At 34.0% G+C, this 23,683-nt stretch overlaps 1 protein-coding gene across 12 annotated transcripts; it reads right to left on the bottom strand.

The window, feature by feature from the left end:
* Window positions 1-891: 891 nt before the first annotated feature.
* On the bottom strand, window positions 892-22,498 carry LOC6566580 (sodium/hydrogen exchanger 3). 12 transcript variants are annotated; one of them, XM_032739696.1, is made up of 20 exons: window positions 22,024-22,498; window positions 19,728-19,989; window positions 17,188-17,451; window positions 15,627-15,823; window positions 15,406-15,526; window positions 15,166-15,304; window positions 14,878-15,095; window positions 14,519-14,811; window positions 14,298-14,423; window positions 13,967-14,154; window positions 13,493-13,631; window positions 12,854-12,868; window positions 11,242-11,298; window positions 11,024-11,110; window positions 10,864-10,945; window positions 9,881-10,003; window positions 8,812-9,024; window positions 6,497-6,709; window positions 4,941-5,292; window positions 892-1,682 (listed from the first exon to the last, which is right to left on the bottom strand). In XM_032739696.1, exons 1-20 carry the CDS (start codon window positions 22,489-22,491, stop codon window positions 1,160-1,162), a joined length of 4,080 nt encoding a protein of 1,359 aa, XP_032595587.1. In that variant the 5' UTR covers window positions 22,492-22,498; the 3' UTR covers window positions 892-1,159. The 12 variants fall into 12 exon arrangements, with proteins under 12 accessions (XP_032595587.1, XP_032595589.1, XP_032595585.1 ...); XM_032739698.1 differs by having other exon boundaries at window positions 9,881-9,973; XM_032739694.1 differs by lacking the exons at window positions 8,812-9,024; window positions 12,854-12,868 and adding an exon at window positions 3,648-3,962.
* Between the last annotated feature and the right edge of the window lie 1,185 nt (window positions 22,499-23,683).

Below are 23,683 nucleotides of genomic sequence, written 5' to 3'. Positions count from 1 at the left end.
TCTTTCACATTAGTTGTGGCTCGTAAATGTTTACAAAAATAATTTATAAATTACATAACTCTTGCTAAATAGCTATACATAGTTAGTTGTATTTAACTATTTGTTGGCTTAAGGCTATTTTTTATTATCTAGCTTTTCGACTCTTGGCGGCTTTTTATTCCGGATTACTTTTTACACGCTTCATTTAGTTTCAGCTAGTTTCCTTTTATGGTTATCGTAAGTACGACTAAAATTGAACTAAACACTGTAGCTGTACCGTTAGCAAAACAGTTATAATTAATTATAAACACATACATATACATACATATATCTGCATCGAATACTATGTTTCAAATTTACCTAAACTAAAAGCAAAAAGAACAACTTACACACGATGAACTAAATGTTACGACTTAATCAGAAGTTTGGCTAAATTTGTTAATGATAACACAATTGTTTCTGGAACACATTAGCATTAGGCTAGTTGAAATATAATATATGTATAGGTTAGTCAACAATCGAAGAAGCAAGCGATAATTGTTGTTTGTCTGTTAACTAAAACTCGTACCTACAATAATTGTTCAATTTATATACAATATGTTATTGGTATCATAATTGTAAAGCTTTTTTGTTTTAAACCCTTTTTTATTTCATAATGTTCGCTTATATTATACACTCAGAGAAAAACGTTTTTCTGAATTCAAATAAAACCGCGATCAAGCACAGAATACCAGAATACTAATTACAATCAATTTTGTACATCGAATAAGTGTTAAACGTCCTAGTTAAATTTAAAAACTTAAATTCTTTACTCAATCTGATATTGTTTAATTTCAAGATGATATCATGATTGATTTAAGAATTATATATACGAATTAAATATTTTTCTATAAGTAATCAAAAATACGTAATTAACGTAGTTAAATCATTAAGATATCCCCAAATGGATAGCAAAAAAACGGTCTTGAAATATGCATTTTGTTCCTAGAATTTCCGACATTTGTCTTTGTTTAAGTACAAAATTCTCTTCCTTATTTTTTTTTGTCTGAGTGTATATTGAACTATATATATTAAGTATATATAATCGTTGCTGATTTCAGTAGAACATTTCGTATGGGAAACGTTGCCTTGACTTGGAACGTGATCTCCAACTGGCTGGAGAAGGAACTGCAGCTCTTACTCAAATGATGCTCTCATCATTATTCCGAGTGAGGCGAATCGTCGTAGTGGTAGTGGTGCCTCCACCCGCCCCTCCAGCTGCACCGCTTGCCCCACCACGGCCGCCACGCTCGTGCAGGCGTGGCGTTGCTGGCGTTGTGAATGTGGTGACTACAATATTCTCATCATCATACAAATCAAAATCCTCGCCCTCATCGTCGTCCACGTCCTCCTCATCCGAATCGCTCTCCGTATCCTCATAGTCCAGCAGTGCTGTTGTCACCTGATTCTTACGGCCCGGCACGCCCACAGATGCCCCGCCTACCGCTCCGGCGTTCTTGTGACGGATTTGAGCACGCGGTGTGGATGTCAAACGCGGTGGCAGAAGCGGTTCCCGGCCACTCTGCATCATTTTCTCGCTCTTGACGCCGGAAGAGGAGGAGGCGGCAGCAAGGGGCACCGAATCCCAGTCATCGCCATCGTTGGGCTCGCAGAGCGACTTGGAGTGTCCATGCTGATAAGTTGACTCCTCGGGTATTGTGTCACTGTGATTGTGTTGTAGTTGTTGTGTGTGGTTGGTTTGTTGGTTGGTTGGTTGGGCAATGGATGTGAAGAGAAGGCGAAGAAAGTAAAATGTCAATTGTGCGATAATTTTTGTTGAAATGCAGCGAACTAATGATCATGAACCACAAATTAGATACTACTAATTAATTTACTCGGGGATCGTTGTTAAAAATTCAATTATTCAATAGGTATTAGTAAAAGATGACGAAGAATTAGAGAAACAATATAAACACAAATAAAATCCAGGTTATAATTTGGTATTTTTATTAGAGTAAACACTACAAAAGCAAAAGTAGGCTTAAAGCAAAATGGCAGAAAAATTTTGGGAAAATATTTTAAAGTAAAGAAAAAGTAAATCAATTATAATAAGCGTAAGCGTAAATAGAGTAGAAAATAGAAAAATAGAAAAAAAAGCTTAAAGCATAATTTGACAATAGAGACAATACATATTAAAGCAGTTTTACAAATATATATATATAATACAATTTCCTAACTAACTGCTAGGTATTGTTTTTTTGGTATTTATAACTGTAAGAAAGATATGTACATATATATTTTTTATTTATATATTTTTGTGACAGATAAGTAATGTACTAATAATATTTGAGGCCTTTGTATGCAACTGATTAAACTTTTTCCTCATAGAATAGTTATATGGCTGAATTATAAATGTAATAGAATGCAAAAATGTAATTTATCGCTTTTGGTATATTGTATCTGAAAGAACCGACCCACTTTTGATATTTATCGAGTTATTGTCACATTATATAAGGAGGAAGCTGGGAAACGCTTCAACAAAAAGGACTCCATATGCTTATCGTATTAATATTAATATTATTTACTATATATTTAGTATTATTTGTTGCAAATCCTATTTTTGGTGGAAATTAAATGCTCTCCGCTACTAAGTAGACAACAATTAAGCAATTAACCAGTTGCAGGAATACCCCAAATATTCCACACGTATTAGTTGCACATGTATTAGTTGAGGGTTAGCACAGTTAACAACTTTTGGTAATCGTATAAAGCGAACGAAAATACTTACACATATTTTTTTATTTTTGAATATATCTATATATATATATATAAATGCTAAAAGCCAACAAATACTAGACTTTTACAACAGCTCTACTTCCGTATTATAAATACATAGTTTATATAATTTGCATAGTATTATTGTGCGCGTGTGTGTATTTGTGTGTGTGTGTGTGCTTGTGCTTGTGTGGGTTTACTAAGTGATTTGAAGCGTTTGTCTGTGGACTTTACGGCTATAGGGACTCAATTGAAACGGCGCTAAAAATATAATCAAAATTATAAACGAAAAATGTTACCCAAAAGAAAGCAATAAATAATTTATAGCACCATGTGCAGGTTTTCAGTTAATACTTCGAATTTCATGTTAGTTAATTGTTAGAAATTGCAGTTAGTTGAATACGTTTGTGTTAGGTGTGTGTTAACAAAGAGAGTAACTGAAAGGCAAGCACAATAAAATAAAAAAAACAATTCATAATATTATTATTATTGGAACAAAAAAAAAAAAAAACGATTATAACTGATACATTCAGCAAAATATTTACTTCCTACCTAGGACAATTGCAATTATGATGCGAAAGTAAAGCAATGCCAATTTTAAGAGATGTTGAAAATTTGAAAATATATATTTTGGGTTGCAAGAGTTTCCAATTTGATTGTAAGTGATTCAGACTTCTGACTTGATGCTACGAATGATATGCACTGCCTGATCTCGAATATGTATCATGTATAATGTATAATATATACAAATTATACGGCTTAGATCAATTAAGTTATAGTGTTGGGTATTTTGTTGTTGTCTGCTTTACGATATACGATTAGTTGAAATTCGACATTGGCCGGCTTTGGTTGCATTTTATGACATTATTTGTCCCCTTTTGTATAGGATTAGTTAAACTGGGCACTCGGATTACTTGGAATAGTAGGTAGCATCGCTACTTTCCGATGTTGGCGAGCTGTAGTTTGTTGTCGATGAGTTGCTCGGCGAATTATTTTCAGTTGCTGCTGTTGAACTTGCTGTGGTTGTTGTTGTTGTATTTGCAGGGTTGGTAGTGGATATTGTTGTTGTTGTTGTTATTGGTTTGATATAAGTAGTAATTGTTGGTATTGTTGTTGTTGCTGTGGTTGTTGTTGCTGTTGTTGTGGGTGTTGCTATGTTCTCTAGTAAATTATTAGCTCCTGGACTACAGAGCAAAATTCTACTGGGCCTGCGTCCAGTTGCAATAAGTCTGCAAATCGGAACCATCAGAGTAAGTCGACAACATTTGGTTTTTTTTTTTTTACGGGGTAGGGATTTGGTCATTGGATTGAGAATACACAGATAGTAGAGTGTTACAAAATATAAAAAAAATGGAACAAAGGTCGCGCAATAAAGAATATATACATTATAATGCGAAAGAAATTATGTACAAGATTTAAAAATTTAGTGTTACAAAAATCAATCCAAACTAAAGAGCATTAGGGCGAGGAAATTTCGAACTTATGTTCTTTAGTTATATAGCGCAAAAACAATATCAAATTTTATATTTTTAAAACAGTTTGTACATTGAACACACTAATGTTGTCAGCTTTTTCAATATCCTTCATGCTGTTTAAACAGAATTTTGATTAAAAAAGTATTATAATGTTTTAATTCTTGTTCGTAAAATGTTATAATAGGTGTTAAAAGCGTGATGATACCTTCTGGGCCTGAGGAGCAGAAGTCAAACCGAACATTACCCAATTTCAGAATTTTAGAAATGTGTTGCAGGACACATGAGAAACATTTAATATACATAACACTAACCATAATAATTATTATTATTATTTTTTTAAAGCATTTAGATATGATTTTCACCATGGCTATGATATAAAATGTAAACCAAATAGAATTTTTAATAATATTTTAAACCATCATCCACAATTTAAGCTTTGTCAAAATTCAACCGTTTATCAAAAGCAAAACGCATGTTGAAAGTCTACACAAAAATATCGTCTTTTAGCAAATCATATATTTGAGGCGACATCACAATGAATATGTCAAATGTTAAAGGATATTAGCAGACTTGTAAACAAATAGTTCTACACTTAAGAACAAGCAACATATACAAAAGACAAACACATGCAAAGACAAACACATACAGACACACACTAGTGTGTGTGTGTGTGTGTGTGTTGTGGACAACATAGAGATTCTGGCATGTGCCGCAGGTGTAGCAAGAACTTACCCGCTCAGCTCCAACATGGAACCACGTCGCACATTCCGGCGATGACTCGCAGTGACCGGAAAGGGTCCGGCATGCCCGTCCGGACCGACGACATGGGAGCCCAATGTGCCGGACGAAATGGATTGCGATCGATTGTCCAGGCGCGGATTATGCGTTGAAGTCGATGGCATCGGATTGGGATTTATGGGATTGTTGCCAACGGGGTTGGTGACCATGGGATCCAGACTGGTGCCGGCATCCACAGTGCCGCTGCTGCTGCTGCCGATGCCGAGGCTGCCTGCCTTGGAGCTGGAACTCTCGCGACGGAACAGACCTATGACGGACTTGGGCTGTTTAGGCTTGTTTATACCACCTGTTTATGTGAGGCGTGGTTGTTGTTGTTGTTGTAGGTTGTAGGTTGTAGGTTGCAAGCACAGGAGACATCAACATTGTACAGGGTGTCGTGTGTGTTGTGGAAGGTGTTTTTGTGTTTTTGTTTTTATTTTATTTTTTTTGTGGGCAACAGTTACCAAAAAGGAAAGCAATGCGGCAAAAAGAGAGAAGAAAACACAAAGTTCAGGAAAATTAACATGAAATCAGAAAAAGAACTCAAAAAGAAGAATAACAACTACAAGTGATTCACATTTATCTTAAATTTTGCTGCAATTAACTTTTTTTTTCATATTGTTTCAAAGATTTGGTGCATTTGAGAAACATAAGAGTAAATCATATATAGTGTTATTTATATTTTTATATACATATGTAATCTTAGATATTTACACATGTTTCTCTTTTAAATACTTTCCAATGTACAAGTCAAATAACTCAAATAGCAAAAAGTTTGTAATCAAAACTTAAACCAAAACGGAAACTGTACAATTAGTGTTGAAAATCTGCTCGTTTTCGCTCGCACTTAAAACTAGACCTGATTTGTTCTATTCTCAATGGTTTAAGGATTTTCTTAATATGTCAAAGAATTTTGAAAATGTGCCTAAACGTTTGTTGTCTCCTAAATTCGTTCTCATACACTCAGAAAAGTATTCACACTGAATTTTATTTATTAATCAGAAAGTATATTTCTAAAAATAATTGTTTTTCTTTTTTGATTTCAACGTAAGTTTTTCTAAAACTCAAAATACAATTATTTTTAATTTTTAGACCTTTTTTTTTTAATTTCTGAATACAGAACCTTTTCTGTAGCTATTATTAATATAACCAATAAACAATAGTATTTTCAGATTTGACATGTACAAACATTTTAGATACTTTATAATTTATTTTGAAAAACGTACGCTGTTCCGGCGACCCTTTGTTTCTAAAAATGAGTTTTTGCCTTCCTAAAAATTCAAGTTTTAACAATAGGAAGTATTTCTTAAAAGTATAAAAACCCCCATCATTTTGAGATTGTCTATTCAGGTAAAGCTTCTCTAATTTTTAGACCATTTTTTTTCACATTTAGTTAGTTTTAAAAACAAAAAAAAACTTTCTAGTTTCAATTTTAGATCAATTTTCTAAAATTCAGGGTGATTTCTTTTCTGAGTGTATATGTACATATTTTTTTTCTGTGTATTTCTTACCTAGAAATGTGGCACTGGGCGAGTTGTAGGCCAAATATTCCTTGTTCGAGGCCCAAGCGGGAAACTCATTCTGCTGCACTGCATCCGTGGATTCGTCACCCTGTCGCTTCCACGGCAACTGCGACTCTGTCGCGGTGGGCGTGGCTACACGCCTCTCGCCATCCGAGTCGCGCGACAAATTGCGATCCTCTTCGGGTATTGGATGCTCGGCCACTGTGTGAGATAAATCGCAAAGTTCTTTTTAGAGAATTGACAATTTGGTAACGAAATTAATTTTGCATGCTGCTCAGTTATCGATAACTACGGGAAATCGAAAAAAGGAAATGAAGACAAACAAGGGAGTGGACAAGAACAAAATGCGCTCAACCAAAATGCAAATAATAATCCGATTTAAACATCATACAAAACTTAAACGGAATCGAATCGAAGTACCAAGTGGAACGGAGGACTGCAAACTATTTAAAGCTGGGTACACATACCAATAAGTTTCTTTTGTATGTTTTATTTTGAAAAATGAAATACCTTCAATAATAATGCTTAAGTCTCTACTCAATTCTATTGGTTCCAATATCAAATAGAAAAATTTGGTAAGATTAATAGTATTACACTTTATTTAACAACAAACAAGATTAAGCTAAAATATATTTATTACAATAGCAGCTTATATTGACTTATGTACCACTTACAACTTAAATTTGAATAATTGCTTAATAACACTAATTTGTTTTTATTGTTTGATTTCCATTTAATGGCATGTGATCTTCGATTCGATTCGTCCCAACTTTATTATTAATGCCCTGAGTAAACCGATAATACGTCAAAGTTTCTTTTCGAAACCGTTTACACTAAAAAAAAAAGTTGACAAATTTATTATTGCTAGCAATATCGATTGGCCCGATTGGATTTCTTAGTTAGTGTAAACGTCAGTTTCAACTCAAGAGGTAGTACGATATACGATTATGGGAGGGCAACAACAAATAACTTTGTCATGCACAAAAATGCCATGCTGCTTTTGCTGTTTTGATTCACTTCAAAATGCTCGAAATGTTTGAAATGCTTGAGAATGCTTTCAATTCTTCAAATCAAATCAAATCAAATCAAATTTCAAATGATTTGCGTAACATCATAATGCGTTTCTACATGTTACATGTAAGTACTGAATTTCGGCATTACTTTTTCAGATGATCACCTATTGTATGAAACAACGAGCTTTTCTTCATATGGGTTTTTTGATTTTTTGTTTTGTTTTAGTTTTGCCTCTAGAAAGCAATTCAGCGAGTGTTTTTTTGTTTGTTTTTTTTTTTTTTTGTAAGTAAGTAGGTATTTAACAACCAGTCGCTTAATAGACATTAATGACAAATATATATGATAGATATAAAACATTGAAAATGTATGCATTTTTCAGGAACGTTTTCACATGTCTATGTTAAAGTTGGTTAACATGTCCATTTGGTCAGTCTTTACATCATTTTAACTTTAACAGCAAACTGAGAAAACGAGCCTTGGTAAAATCTATGTGTATATGTATGTGTGTATAGTATAAACCAGTTGGGAAGTACAAAATAAATAAAAGAAAGCAACATAAATTTACTCGGTATAGCTTAATTAGCGGCACCAAACGCTTAGCACAAATTACAATTGTACTTTTCTAATATTATGACATTCTGATTCAAGTAAGTTGAATTAATTTTCTTTATCTTTTTTTTTTTTGTTTGTGTATGTGTGACTAATGGGATATGAGTGTGGAATGGATTTGGGGTGCTAACGAAAATAGAGTTGAAGCGAGAAGCGTTGATAGAAAAGAGATAAGTGAATGCAACTTGTCGCTTCTCGCTTCTTGCTTGATTTATGTAAGAATTGCAATAGTTTATTCCCATATTCACACTTTTCTTGCATCTATGAATTTATTACATATGAAAAAATTGGAGTTTATAACTAGCTTATTGGAAGCAGAAGAGATTGTATATATATATATATAATTTGAGGATTTTGGAATTTGAATGTTATAGATTAGAAGGATCATAGTATATATAGAATAGTAAAATAATACTGAAGTTAGTACAAGTAGGAACTGCTACTATTTTGTACACATTTATATAGAATATTTTCATGAATTATAATTTTTAAGTCACTAAAGTATCTATGTATTCGAGATGATCAAGAAGATAGACGGATGATCTATAGATGTGAATGTGTATCGTTGATATTTGATGATATGATGTGCTTGTACATATTTCTTATAGCCAATGCTTTTTATAATTTTTGTTTTTGTTTTTAGATAGTTGTAGCTTTTGTTTTTTGTTGATTTGGTTTACCAATGCTCTGGTATGAACGATCCCGTCGCCAGGGCAGGATCAGCTCAGCGGCTGTTGGTCCAACTGGTGGATCGGGCGAGCCTAGATCTTGCTGAGGACCGTCCTCAAGTTTAGGCGCATAATGCTGAACGATGCGCGCTTTGGATGCATCAAAACCGGGCAGGTTTTGTATATGCGCTATCAGGGAGTTATTATTGGCGCGATCCGAGTCAGCTAATTGTGTAACAGTAGTTATCGGGTATATCGAGCAACATATATTGATATGGTAATCAAATAAATTGGATAGGCATACAATAGGGATAAAAAAATATATAGAAATGTTGTCGTTATAACTTTTTTTTAACTTTAGGTATTTCTTAAATTGTAGGCATTATGCATTTAAAGGCGCTTTTAGAAAACGGAATTGTTAACAACAAAAATCAAATTAAATTAAAATCAAAAGAAAATAAATAATTATTAAGTCTAGCAAAGCTTTGGCTGAAGGGCAAAGTTACAGATTGTCTGTGACTTTTAAAATATATGAGTTTATAAAGAAATTATAGATGTAGATTAAACACACACACACAAGATATTTTCTAGTTTAGTAGTCTAGAAACTTTTTGTTAAATCAACTTTGGCTACTTGATGTGATAAGTAACTAAGTAATTTACATATAGATAATTATACCAAATGATTTGTTTCAACCTGTTTAAGAATTATTCATGACTTTACTTTGAGCTGTTGTGTCGGACAGTGTAATACATACATTACATACTACATCATTCACTTAACGCTTAAGGCTCATTTCTGTTCAGCATCAAATGAATTACTTGATGGCATTTTTGTGTAGTCAATTGAGTTGAGAAACAGTAAACACAAGTCGGCTATCGCTATATAACCTCCGATCATATGTATCTCTAGAGGTTACCGTGACAAATAATAATAAACATAAATATCATAACACTGATAGGGCAATGCGTGGACCAGCCACCAGGAGCCCCATTAATGATACATAAATATCACTTACATTTACAAATTAGTGATCGATTAAAGTTAGTAAAAAATACATTGAGTGGATGATCGAACTTACGTGATGATTTTGCTGTAAATGTGAGACCATCATCCCAATCGTCGCTGGGTCCAATGACATTAATCTCATTCGGATTTTGTGGCGCCTCCTCGGCTGTTTCATTAAGCACATCGTTAATATAGTCTTTATATATGATAGTATATTGTTTTCATTATATATATATGTATATTTACATATGCATATATAATAATAATAGCACATGATTAAAGCGTTTGTTAAACACAAAATGTTTTTGTTTTTTTAGGCAAAGGCAGATGTGGTTTTGAGTAAGTTTTTGGTGGTGTTGAAATAGAAAAATTGAAGTTGAGGATTTGTTTGTTCAACCAATTTTGTGGGCATCGGGTAAAAGAAGGAGACATGAAAGAAAGATTGGGGTTGTATAATTAGTGACCAATTGTTGTTAAAAATATTTAACAATATTACAAAATATTTGTAAATTAATATTAGTAACAAAATGAAATGAAAATTAAAGAAGGGCTCGTAACCTTCGTAAAAGAAAATAATTAAAGAATGAAGATACATTTGTTTTTTAAATTTTCTTATACTTAATAAATAGAGTTTTAATTTGAACTATAAATTTGGACATATAATATTATAAATAATAAGGATTCTTAAAATATTTTACGAGCCCTTGCTGAAAAACTTAAATATGAAAATGATGTGTGGACTACGTATATTTATTATGTTATAAGAGGCGACCTTAAAATGTCGATTTAAATCAAAAAGAAAACACTACTGATAAACTCAGACGACATCCTTTGGATGCTGTCCATTAAACAAAAGGAAAACGAACCAAATAATTAGAGACTAAACGATTTGGAGTAGCTTTCTACAGATTGCTGTGTGTTTAAGTAATTCATTACTGAATTTTTACTTGCATTTACCTATTTCTAATCTACGATATTTGTTAAGTGAATTGTGAGTATGTCTTTTTCTGTAAGATTTTTTGCGTGACTGGTTTGAACTCGAATTCGTATTCGTACCATTGCTGAGCTGCTTCGTAGTGCCGTTCTGTTGAAAATCGGGGAATGAGACATGATTTTGTTTCACATTCTCCTTCGTCTCCTAGTTAAAGAGAGATAATTTATCGTTATTATTATTAGTATTAGTGTGAGGGGGGTATTCCTTATAGATGGTGCTCACCTTATTGTTGGCGCCACGTTTGCTGCGCTTGTGATGTTTGCGATCGTTGAACATGCGACGGAAATTCATTTGCATTTTGTAATTGACCTACAAATAAACACATAAATAGAAAGCACACATATAATTAGTTAACTTATACTACATAATGATTAATTAGGTATACACGTATATATGCATATATAGGTGCATTCAGAGATTTGTCTATGCATTCAACTCACCTGTGTGGACAAATCTCTGTCATCTACTGCGTGTCGGCTATAACTAAGACGACGGTGCTGTAAGGAATGGTAGTACGAAAAGCACATTAAATGCCAAAAATCATATATGGTGTTCTTAAGTGATATATCGTCATTTGATTGGTAATTGTTAGGTATACATATATGGTAGATTGTAGCATTTAGTTAATGCTTAACAGGAAATTGCTGCGAAACTAGCATAAACATCAATTCATAAGGTGTAAAGACGTCTCATAACATTTATACAGCTTATTGCTAGGTATATAGATTATACGATCTGAATAAACGATTAAATATATATACTTATTAGAGAAGGTGCATTTTGGGCACAGCAACTGAGGGTTAACTTCGTCATGACCGAAGCAGGAATACTCTATCCAAAAGTAGCTAAGCCTCGATTATCCGATTTTTATATTCAAATATACTTTATTATTGGTATTGCAAAGGGTGTCAGAATTTAATCGTATTGGGAAAAAATTCACGAATATTTGTGTATATATATAAGTATATGTAGTTCGGATCAATATCACTTGACGAGACGTTAGACGTTCCGTCTATCCGGATAATCGAGATTTATCACAACAAATCAAAAAATTTGGAAAGAGTATATAATTTAAGGAGCAAAAACTGTAACACAACATTTACGGATATATAATTTCATGTTGATAATCATGGGTATATAGTTTTTAGTGGAGCTTGCAAAAAGAGTAGTGTATTTAAAATAAGTAAGTAACAAATAAAGAACATAGAGAAAGTAGTTTAAATGTGTTTTGTTATCAAAGCAGTCAAACGATTAAAAAATACAATTTTGTAAAGTGCTTTAACATTAAAGTTAATTGTTATGTTGTTTAAGTTGTTGTTTTAAGTTTAAGTTTCGGTGTTAAATTTAGTCTTTTGAAATAAATTTGAATAATATAATATAAATCAAGCCTGTCCGCTATCAAATTCCTAGATAAAGTCTAAAATTTACTTGAATATCTCCTAAATGTAATTGAAAGCGTACAAATGAAAAGCTATAACTGCTCTAAGCATTTACAGATATTTGATAATAATTTTAAAAATTGAAAAGAAATCGATTTTTTATTTTTAGAATTTTACACTTTAGCTTACATAACATAAGGCACATTTATTTATTATAGTCTTTTCCTATATAAAAACAATACATTTTTTCATCTAATTCTTGTTTGCTAATGAAATATTTCTAAAGAAAATAACTAATTAGGTATGTCTGATGTAAAATGAATGTAAAAATGTTGAAAAATAATAGAAATTTTTAAATTTGAGTTTTAGCAATTGAATTTAAGAATATATAGATGTGAAAGTTTTTATTAGCCATTTAGAATTAATTGATTATCGAGACGATTATTTAAAGACTGTATTTAGACACCAATTGAAATACATTAAGATATTTACTAGAAACTGATAATTAATTAATATAATTAATTATATGCATTACAAAGAACGTTTTGCAGTCATGAGTATAGACACACAAGAACGTTGAACATTATCGTTTAGTTAATTAAGAAAATTGAAAGATAAATAAATAAACAAATCAAAAATGCTTTTAACAACAAATGAACCAATTTATTCGTACCATTTGTATGGAAGCCTTTCATTACGAAATATTTGAATATATTTTGTACAGTTTCGCAAAATTTTGTTCAAAGCACACAAAAATTTGAAGTAGTTTTTTTTGTTTTGTTTTTTTTTTTGAACGCGTTTGAATTATATTTGAGTTGGATACGTGACGTTGACGATAAGTTGAAGTTGAGTTGAGTTTGTTACAACGGGAAGAAATTAAATAAATGATTAATTACAAATATATCTAGTTGAAGATATAGTCAGTATATATATATATATATAGAGGTAAAGACAGACAGTGAGAGAAAGAGACAGAGAGAGAGAGAAGCGTGTCTCCAAACCAAATGCCCAAAAAGAAAAATCAGACGAAAGCATAAAATACGAATACTACTACGAGGCATCAAGTATTTTCGGTGAGTTCGAGTAGAAAGGTGACGGAGTATCTATACATCATATACTCAACAAAACTTGGGCTGTGTGTGAGTGAATATGCTTTAAGATATATATATAAATATATATATATATATATATATATATATATATATATATATATATATAGAAGTAGTGGGTAAAATTGATACTGCTATATTATAAAAAACCAAACCGAAATCGATTATTTTGTAGGGATTTCGAGTTTTTTGTGGATACATACCCGCCTATAAGGCTTTAGTTCTTCGGCTAGCAAATGATGTATCTTGGCATCAGTCAAATCCCTTTTGGATGGATTATAGTCCAGCTCAGCCATATCCAAGTTGTGCGAGCACGTATTATCCAGATTCGTTAGACTGGGGCTATTCAAATTGAAGTTTAAGGTTAAGTAAATAAAGTTTAAGTAGTTCTTGGCTGGAAATATACACTACAGAGTATTAACCAAAAATACACATAAACGAATTTTAGATATACAAAAAGGTAAATATATGCTCAAAAAGTATATAGAGTGTAAGAAAAATTATAGAGAAGTATTAATCAGTGTACAAATTGAAGGGGGATCAACTTGGTAAGTTAGAAAAACTTTTGTGCTTTTCATGCAAAGATGTTACTACATTTTTTTGATTGCTTGCATTGCATGCATTTGTACGGTTATTGTTATCGATTATCGATTAACGATTATCCAAAATTCGTTTACCAGGTGGTGTATATGGTTGGCGGTGCCCACCTGCCACCAATATAATTATTGGTATAGTTCCTAAACAGCGCACTCATCGACTCAGTGCCCGTCATCTGTCCAATTGTCGAAGGATTACGACGCATCACCTCCATGGCATCGCGCATGGTTAACTTTGAGTACGTCTCAATAATCTTGGGTTCAGCGCCCTACGAAGCAGCAGTGAAATTAAAGAAAGAGGAGCATAGAGAATTAAAGTAAAAAGTTCACCGAACACACAGTTGGAAGTTTCAATAAAATAAATTGTGAAGTTATACAGGAAATTTGTATATAAATTATATTTGACTCGTACCTTTAGATCTCTGATTAGCAGTGGACGTATGAAGCGATTATCGAAGCGCTTGAACTTATCACGTACATTATAATTGCCTGTCTTGCCAACAATGTCCTCAATGCCAGCCATCAAGTGATCCATAAACTAATTGGAATTAAATTGGAAAGAAATACAGTCAATATCTAATCTGTACCTTCGTAGGTAGTATTTAACAAGCAACTTAAATTTAATATACTCACACGTTCGTGAATGCGCTCGTTCATGGTGGGTTTTCGTTTATTGGCTCGCTTCACATTAAGTATTTTGACCAGGGGCTTTATGGTGATGCCTTGCAGAAACACCGTAAAATAAATCACAGCTATTGTCGTCGTTACATACATGTTCTTATGCTTGACCACATTCTCGTCGATGAGCAGAACGAGTGCGAAGGCGACAGCACCACGTAAACCACCATACGACATGACAAACTGATCCACTCTCGACAATTTGTGCAATCGAAAACGATTTGCAAGGGCCGACAACAGAATGACACCTGAACCGATAAGTAGAAAATTTATTAAAATTCACAATTGATCGAACTTGTATAACTTATACACACCGATAACACGAAATACGGAACAGAAGGTAATTGTTAGCACCACAAACCACGTATTCCAAACGTGTTTATTATTGACGGTGGCGACACCAAGGAACATAAATATAATTGTCTCCGCCGAGCTTGATAACATTTTCAGTGCATACTTAACGGTCGTGTGCGATTTTTGAGATATATTCGATTCCACATAGTTCTTCATTGTAATGCCACAGAATGTGATGCTAAATATGCAAAGAGATATAGATTTAGATATATCAATGCTATCATGCGGTGTACACAGCTCATACTCACGCCAGTATGCCGCTCATGTGAAAGATTTCCGCATTCAGATACGCCAGATAGGCCATGACAAATATGAAGATGGGCTCGATGACGCGCACATGATCCGTAAAGCGTGTCACCAGACCAGTTAGGACTCCCCAAATGACGCCTGCAAATTGTGAAATATATTTATTGCATATTGCATTTCAGAAAGTAACATTAAGGAGCTTCTTCTATACGTATACATATTTTCTGTTATAATTTTCTTACCTATGGCAACACCGCCGAGTGCCACAACAAAAAAGGAACCAACACCGCTGACAATGTCCTGTGCCACAATGTTCGGCAAACCAATTTCATTATAAACTTCCATCATATGATACATGACAACCTGAAAGCATATGGCACAGATGTATATAAATGTATATTCAATTGCTCGATTTCCCTCTGGTTTATCAGCGCATTAAAAACTGTCTGGAAATAGCACTTACCGTAACAGCATCGTTGAGTAAGGACTCGCCAAAGACGACAATGTAGAGAATCTCATTGACGTGTATCTCCTCGAATACGGCCAGCACGGCAACCGGATCCACGGCGGATATGAGCGAGGCAAACAGAAAGACATCCAGCAACTTGGGCATCTCATCTCCAAAGACGCCAAAAACCCCACACGCATAGAGCGAGCCACCTGCAATGCGGAAATTATTTTATGAAAATAACTGCCATAACTGCCACTAATTTTAATTTATGGAAATTGGTAATTAACTAAATTGACTTGTCTTGAGTTAGATTGATACAGTTTTTGATATTTAGATACCTTATGCTAATTATATATAAAATATGGCTAATATGAAAGGAAAAGTGTGCTGCAAATATATCATCTACAGTGAAGATCTTATGAGTATTATACAGTCTATATTATATAGACTATAAATATAATTGTACCCTTTATTTTCTTATTTTTATTTTTTTGCATTTGTAGAGTCAATTTTTGCATCGAAGAGATTATTAGTTTTAAGCAATCGTTGTTACAAATCTAACCAAACTTTAAGTGTAGTTTTTATACTCTTTAAGAATTAATTTTTTTAAATTTTATTTATTCATTTTTTTCAAAATTACATCTCAGATGGTCGTCTTCTAAGGGGTGTTTTTCAGCCATGCTTGCCCTCATCTGTATCATTCTGATATATACAAATACACAATCACATAAATAGCTTGTTGTGTGTTACACTTGTATAAATCAAGTTAACAAATGCTCTTCGCGTACCATGCCCCTTGACAACATTATATTATACATATATATATAAATATATATATGCATATAGCTCGCGTGCCACAAATTTTGTGTAACAAGCGCGTCGACATTGGAATTAGTCCTAAATAATGTGTAATGCATCACATATTTCCATTAATTTTTGTTTACATTGTTTACATTGCCAGCGTGCCAAAATCACAATCGAAATAAAATGTATTGAATATTGAATCAATAAATTAAATAAGATTTCTTTATTTTTTCAATTAAATAAAATAAAATGCAAATTAATGAGCAAAATACGCAAATTCTTTTACAATTCCCAAACGGTTAACGCGTTAACTTTGTAATATTGTTTGATAAAATTGTTTTTGATTAGAAATTCCCTGCTGAGTAATGTTCGTGTTAATAGTTAAATGTAAGTGTGCATTAGAGAGTTAAGATAAGATTTAAGATAATAGATAAATGTACAATTATACAATGCAGATTAAATAAATTAACGTACACCTGTTATTTCAGGCAAATATTATTGTGTGCATTACAAAACTGAGTAATTAAGAAACTTCTTTTGAGCTGTCTTTAATAGTCAAGGGTTTATTGCCCTTTGAGGATACTACGAAATGGCAATGTCATTGACCACTTGATGGATGAGTGAGTGGTTGTCCCAAAGGCATCAAGTGGTGCAGTGGTCTCGAATGAGCAACCACAAAAGCTTTCGGTTTATTTTAAGGCCACGTTCCGCTCGTTGACAGCGTTCGCAGTTTGAGTCCCATTAAAGTAATCAATTTCATTATGCTTACCAATTGTGGCCACATTGAAGATGGTGCCCACCACAGCCATCAGTAGGATTGTACCCAGATTATCGAAGAACATCCGATTGGGCATGAAGTAGCCCGCGTCCAATATTATCGGCGGCAGCATGTAGAAGAAGAAGGTGTTCGGCGTCAGCGGGGAGACGGCAACATCTGTGCAAAAGTAGAGCACAACGCCTATGACCACGCCCACCACAATCAGCAGACACGATTCCGGAAATATCAGATGCAATTTGGGTGTCATATGGAAACCTGTAATGAAAATCACTTATTTAGCATAAAATACACAAATACCTGAAAGGAAGCTTAAAACTGTGTTCCATATAAATCTACATATGCATGTAGTTATGGGCGTCAGGGGGCGTGGCGGTATCACGCCCATACGATATGAAAAAATCAGTTAGAATGCTACGAGATACCCTGAAATACACTTTAAATACCCGGTAGACTTGCTGATGAAATAACAAAAACAATTTTAATATGTCTGATTATATTATATATCCACACTATATATTTATAATTGTTTCTTTTACTGATAATCGATAAAATTAAACATACTTCATCTGCGTTCTCGTATACCTTGAGAACTTATATTTCAAATAAACTCTCTTACTCTTATTGTCTCTGAGATATATTTGTTCATATAGAAAGAATCAATGTTCGTTGCTGATCTAGAATATAAATACTTTGTCGGATCGGAATTGCTTTCATCTGTCTGTTACATATTTTTGCACAACTCCATTATGCCCTTTTCCAGTTTTAATGGGCCAAGGGTATAAAAATAGTTTCACTAAAATAAAACACGACATTTGCTGGTGTTTTTGCTTTTGTTCTGTGCCTATAAAAACCTAAACAAAAATGAATTCCATTTCAACTATGGCCCATTTATATGAAAATGTAACAAGTTCCCCCTCCAACACCTCCACTCCGCCAGACAGCCCACATTGGGACTGTACCATGATTATGGCTGGTTTTTGCATTTGGGTCAATGGCTACACTTACATGGGTACATATAGACCGCTCAGAATGTGAAGAAATACGATGTGTATAAGTAGTCCATTAACTTTATTCAATAAAAATACCGCTTAAGCTTATTTTAAATTTTAAAGTGAGAAAGAAACCGATCAAAGAATAAAAAAAATAAAAGTTAAACCCAAAACAAAAATCTGAGAGTGAAATCAATAAATACCACTTGAAAAATTGTTAAGAATTGTGAATATTTGAAAGTGCTTTTACCACAAATTTTAAAAGTAAACAAGTCAAATAAATATGGGCTTATTAAATATCGATTAGAATTGCATTTAACAAATCTAAGCTTAGACTTAAAGAGATAATTCAATTTGATAGGCGAAGTATCATTTTAATTCGTTTTGCGCCAAAAAAAAAAAGTTTGTTCTGGCGTCAAAATGGCCCCGATAATTATATAAGTGCCAGTTGTCACTTGGCTCACTTGGCTTATTCAATTGCAGACGCGAAAAGGAACAGTTATGCAGAGGGAGGTAGCTAAAAAAAGGAACCAACTGCCTGAGGGTGTATTTGGTGTTATTGCGTGCGCTGTTTTTGGGGCCTTGAAAAAATGGATTATTGCGCAGAAAGCCAAGGTAACCAACTAACCGAAGCAGCAGGCCGGGAAGATAACAAAGTCAGCAGTAAAAGCCAGTAAAAAAAAGGCAACCGTGGCAGTGGCAGTAAGCTGAACAAATCTCATTGCAGCTTGCCAAATCGCTTATGCAATCTGGCAATTGTTGCTCCCTGGAGGGGAGGTTCAAGTGTGGGTTGTTCTTGGTTTTTTTTTAGGGGGCAGTGTCAAGGCTCGCTTGTTGCGCACTCGGCTGATGCTTATGCAATGTCCTTCAGTTGGGACTGGCTGCACACCTCTACAAACACGCTTCCTATACACCCACACACACACACACACACACACACACACAGAGACTCTGTTCTCTTACGACTTGACGCAAATCTGCATGTCAGTGACAGCGACGAAGTCGACGTTATATAAAATATATTGATTTTGCCTGACTGGCAGCCGGCAGCCAACATTATGAGCTCTATATTTTTATATTGTTGCTCGAGCTGAAGAAAATGACTCGGTAGTTGGAAAATAATTCGTCGATGTTTGATGGAAATTTTAATTTTAACCAAAAATACTGCTTCTATTCTAAAATTTTTCCATGAAAGCAGTTTATTTCTAGATTCATCAAGATTTGATCAAAAATTCATTGCTTTTCTAAAATTTATTGCTTTTTAGAAGAGTTATGGAAGCATAAAATTTGTAGCCGTATTTTATGATGCATTTTAAACTAATCTTTGTCAGAAAGCGGTTTTATAAGTACGTCCTAAAGAAACGCTTCTGTGCCAATGACAGCTGGCCAGATCTTAAATAATTTTTACTTAAACAAAAGTAGGTTGTACGCAGGGGGAGGCAGGGGCAACCCTCCCACTATAATATTACAAATCGGCTGCCTCCCTTTACCAAATTCAGTTCCACTTCAAGAAAAGCTGGCAACGCTTTTGATAATGCTCACCGATTTTGGCTATGCTTGCCGATAATATCCAGATACCAATGATGAACGGCGTCTTAACCCGGGCAAAGTCCACCTGGGACAGTGGATAACGCTCCGTCTCATGGTGTCCGTCCCGCATGTCGTCGTCATCAAGCGACACATCAAACAGGTCCTTAGTGTCCCCATCGGTTGCTGTCAACGATTCCGCATGCGGCAGCGGCGGAGGCAGAGAAGGTGTCGCAAATTGTGCTGTTGAGGCGGGCAACGATGTCGTTTGTGCCAGCTAATGAGAGAAAGAGAGAGAGAGAGAAGGGAAAGGGATATGATTAATGAGAATATTGACCTTTCCTTAAAATATTACAATTGACAAGTTGAGCAGAAAAATCTACTACACAAAAGTAAAGCAAACATTTTATTACATTACACATATTAATTGAACATGGTGTCGAGGGAAAGATCCTTTAGCCTCTATTGGCTTTTTTAATGAATGAAATCCAAATGCATATTTAATGAACATTGTAATCGATACATTGTTATAGGTCAGTGCTTTTAATGGGCTGTCGTTATTGTATTGAATATTAGATTAATCGAATTTTTTTATATGGAAAAATATGGATGCGTTGAAACTACACTCCGAAAAACATCGCATGCAAACACAATATTTTTGGCAAGCTTTTCTAGTTTTTAGAAATTAGAAATTATTTTTAAAATAAATAAAAATATTCTAGTTTTCATGACGATTTTGATTTTAGGGCAATTTTCTAAAGTTCAGTGCGATTTTTTTGCTGATTGAGTACACACATTAATTGAACAGGGACTAAATGAAAGGTCGTTCGGCATTTATTGAGTTCTTTTTTATGAATGAAATCCAAATGTATATTTAATGAACACTCTGGTTGACATCGATACGTTGTTTAAGGTTAATGTGTTGTCGTCATTGGATATGGATATAATATAAAGCAAATTTTTGATTGTCCATTAAAAGCGTAATATTGTAAAAGAAAGTAGATTCTTTGATTACTAAAAATATTACACAAAAACTTTTTAATCAGAAAGCAATATTTTTAACAACGAAGTATAATACTAAAGAATTCTAATTTGATATTACTCAGCAATTCTATCTAACAAATTTCGATTGCCTTATTTTATTTAAATCACATTTTTGCGAATATATAATCTATTTTCCTCGTGTGTTCTGCAATGATAACATTAAATAAAATAATAATAAGACATTATATTCATTAAAAAGCTACTGCTTAGACCCATAATAAATTTTATAGCAGATAAAAAAGATAAACACATAGTGCATATAAAATTAGTCTGCAATTTTGTATAATTTATTACCGAGTCTTAAGGAATGACAGCGAGATAAAAGCGAATGTGCATGAATATGAACCCATGATTTCCATATCTGAGACAACACGTAACATTGCAAACTTTGTAATATTCTTCTAATAGTCATAATAAAAAAAAAAAAACTATATTTATCTTGTTTGCCCAATGCTAGATGAGTAGATGCTATGTATTTATTTGCTAACCTTGTCATTAATAAATATAAATAAAAAACTGTCTAACTAAGTAGAGCAAGTCATAAACCAGCGACAATTATCTTTTAATCACTTTTCTAAGTAGACCAGCGATAGTGCCAACATTCATAATTAATAAACTAAATTTATCTCTAAATCACAGCGGCTAACTGTAAGTGTCTAAAGCTATGACTATCAGTAACTGATTGATTTGTGATCGAGCTGGCAGCTGACGTCAGTTGAAATTTCTAGCAATTTTTCATGACAAGTGTCATTGCCAATGATAAATCGACAACTGTTGCTGCATAGCAATTAGATCAATTATTTTGATTACAGGTTACAATGTCCTAAACGCTGCAATGGCCGACAGCTGGGCTGTAATGCATTGACATTTCCTGCCACTCCTTGCCAAGGTTAAAGTGCAATCAGCTAAAGAGCTAAGGGCACGGTCCGAGTCTACACTCAAGGTTAATACTACACTTAATCTTTTTTCATTTGATTCCAAATTTACGTCAAAAAAACGAGTAGATGCATATTAACAGAGATGTGAGCGATTGAATTTAAGTATTACATATATATATATATATAAAGATATATAAAGGCACACAATTTAATTTTTTTTTAATATGATTCCCAATTTCAAGCAAAGGGCGTCAAAGCCTCTGCTAGCTGGATTAAAAATGGGGAAAGTCAATCAATAAACTTTAATTGTAACTGCGACTGTTCAACTCTATTTCTTTTTTTTAATACATTGGCGACCAGATCGAAATCAATTTAATTGCGATACTTACATTAAGTGCTTCCGTTGTCTTGGAACTGGAGCTGGAGCTGGCACTAACATTGGGACGTGCCTCAATGCTGGCCAGCAGCATGCAAATCCCGCATAGAAGCAGCAACAGTTGTCGCTGCAAGCCGCAGCCAGGACTCTTTCTGTTGTGTATTGTTGTTGTTGTTGTTGTTGGTGGTGTTGTTGTTGCTGTTGGTTGCTTACTCGGTGGTGATGGGGGCGTTCTTGCCCGGTTCTGGCAGGGCTCACTTTGCTTAAGACTTATTGGACTGTCCAGCTGACAGGTTGAAGGCACAGCCAGCTGAATTTCGAAAGCAGCATAAGGAGAACTCGGACTCGGACTTGGATTTGTATTGGGATTGTTATTGGGATTTGTGGTGCTGTTCCAGCAGGCGCGGCGGGCAAGATTCATTTGTTGCTGCAACGCCGGCGTCGCAGCACTATCGTAATCTTTTTCCGTGCGGCTCTTCATTCTGCTGCCGCCGCTGCTGTTGCTGCTGCCCCTTGTTGATTTATGTTGTTTGTATTCGCTTCGACTTGGACTCGCAACTCAACTGAGTTATCGATTTCTGCGGGCATAATACACTTTCCGAATATATGTTTGCATGTGTGTTGCCCTTCTACTTCGTGTGTTGTCCTTAGCTGTCCTGTTTTTCTTTCTATGCTTAGGTGCAATTTGTCGAGTGTCTGCAAGCAGAAGATTAAAAAACACTTTAGACGGGTCTGCTCAAGGAAACACTAAATTAGGAAAAGTACTCAATTTAGTCTTTAACATTAAAAAAAAAAAACTTTTTTACGGACTATGAAGACAAAAATAAAAAGGATTTTAGGATTGCAGAGTAGGCATTCGAGCAATTAAATTCTATGAAGAGCTGCTCTGGAACTTACCTGGGGCAAGTAGAAAAATTTGCAAAAAGAAATTTAAAAAAAATTTGTACATTAACATTTTTAAGATAAAAATCAAAATTTTTATGTAATTCATTATAAACAACAAACGCTTCGGTTCCTGGTTGGTAACTTCAGTACACTCCGGGTCGACTTGCAGACAGAAACTGAATAGAACAGGCAACAGGCAAATGTATCTCAAAATCAACGGCAAACAACCTTTTAATATCCGACAGCACTTTTGATCACTTCGCTTCAATGTCGATCACAATAATCACCATTTACAACCTAACCTATCCTAATCGTAATGCTTATCAGGCCACACATTCAACGACCGACCTGCCACAATAACCAACGGAAACTGGTTAAGATCCAGAAAATTCACTTGGCTTGTAGACTCCCACTCCCACTTGATGACTTTAATACCCAAAGCAATTGTATGCCCAAAGATTATCAAAAGCAATCAATTGATATTAAAAGTAGTAAACAATAAGTACATGTGCTAAAATCACGCGTAGCCGAACAAATAGAATCTCCCACTTTGTTGATGTTGAAATAAAATATCGGACTGCAACTGAAGCCATATCATTTACAATTTGCTTTAAAGTGCTTCTGTGATTGGAAGTTGATCCGAAGAAGTGAAATTAATGTTCATTTATATATGTATAAGTCTTCCTAGAATTGCAGAGTGTGAATGCTGCTCAACCATTTCTTTTAACTAATAAGAAAGCTATTTGTGATAAGATTTTCGATATGTTTATTAACAATATGACATAAAA

Source organism: Drosophila grimshawi, unplaced genomic scaffold (assembly GCF_018153295.1).
Source record: "Drosophila grimshawi isolate 15287-2541.00 unplaced genomic scaffold, ASM1815329v1 contig_1377, whole genome shotgun sequence".
Classification (NCBI taxonomy): Eukaryota; Metazoa; Arthropoda; class Insecta; order Diptera; family Drosophilidae; genus Drosophila; species Drosophila grimshawi.
The sequence above is the reverse complement of the archived record's forward strand: the minus strand, read 5'-3'. Positions and strand labels throughout refer to the sequence as shown.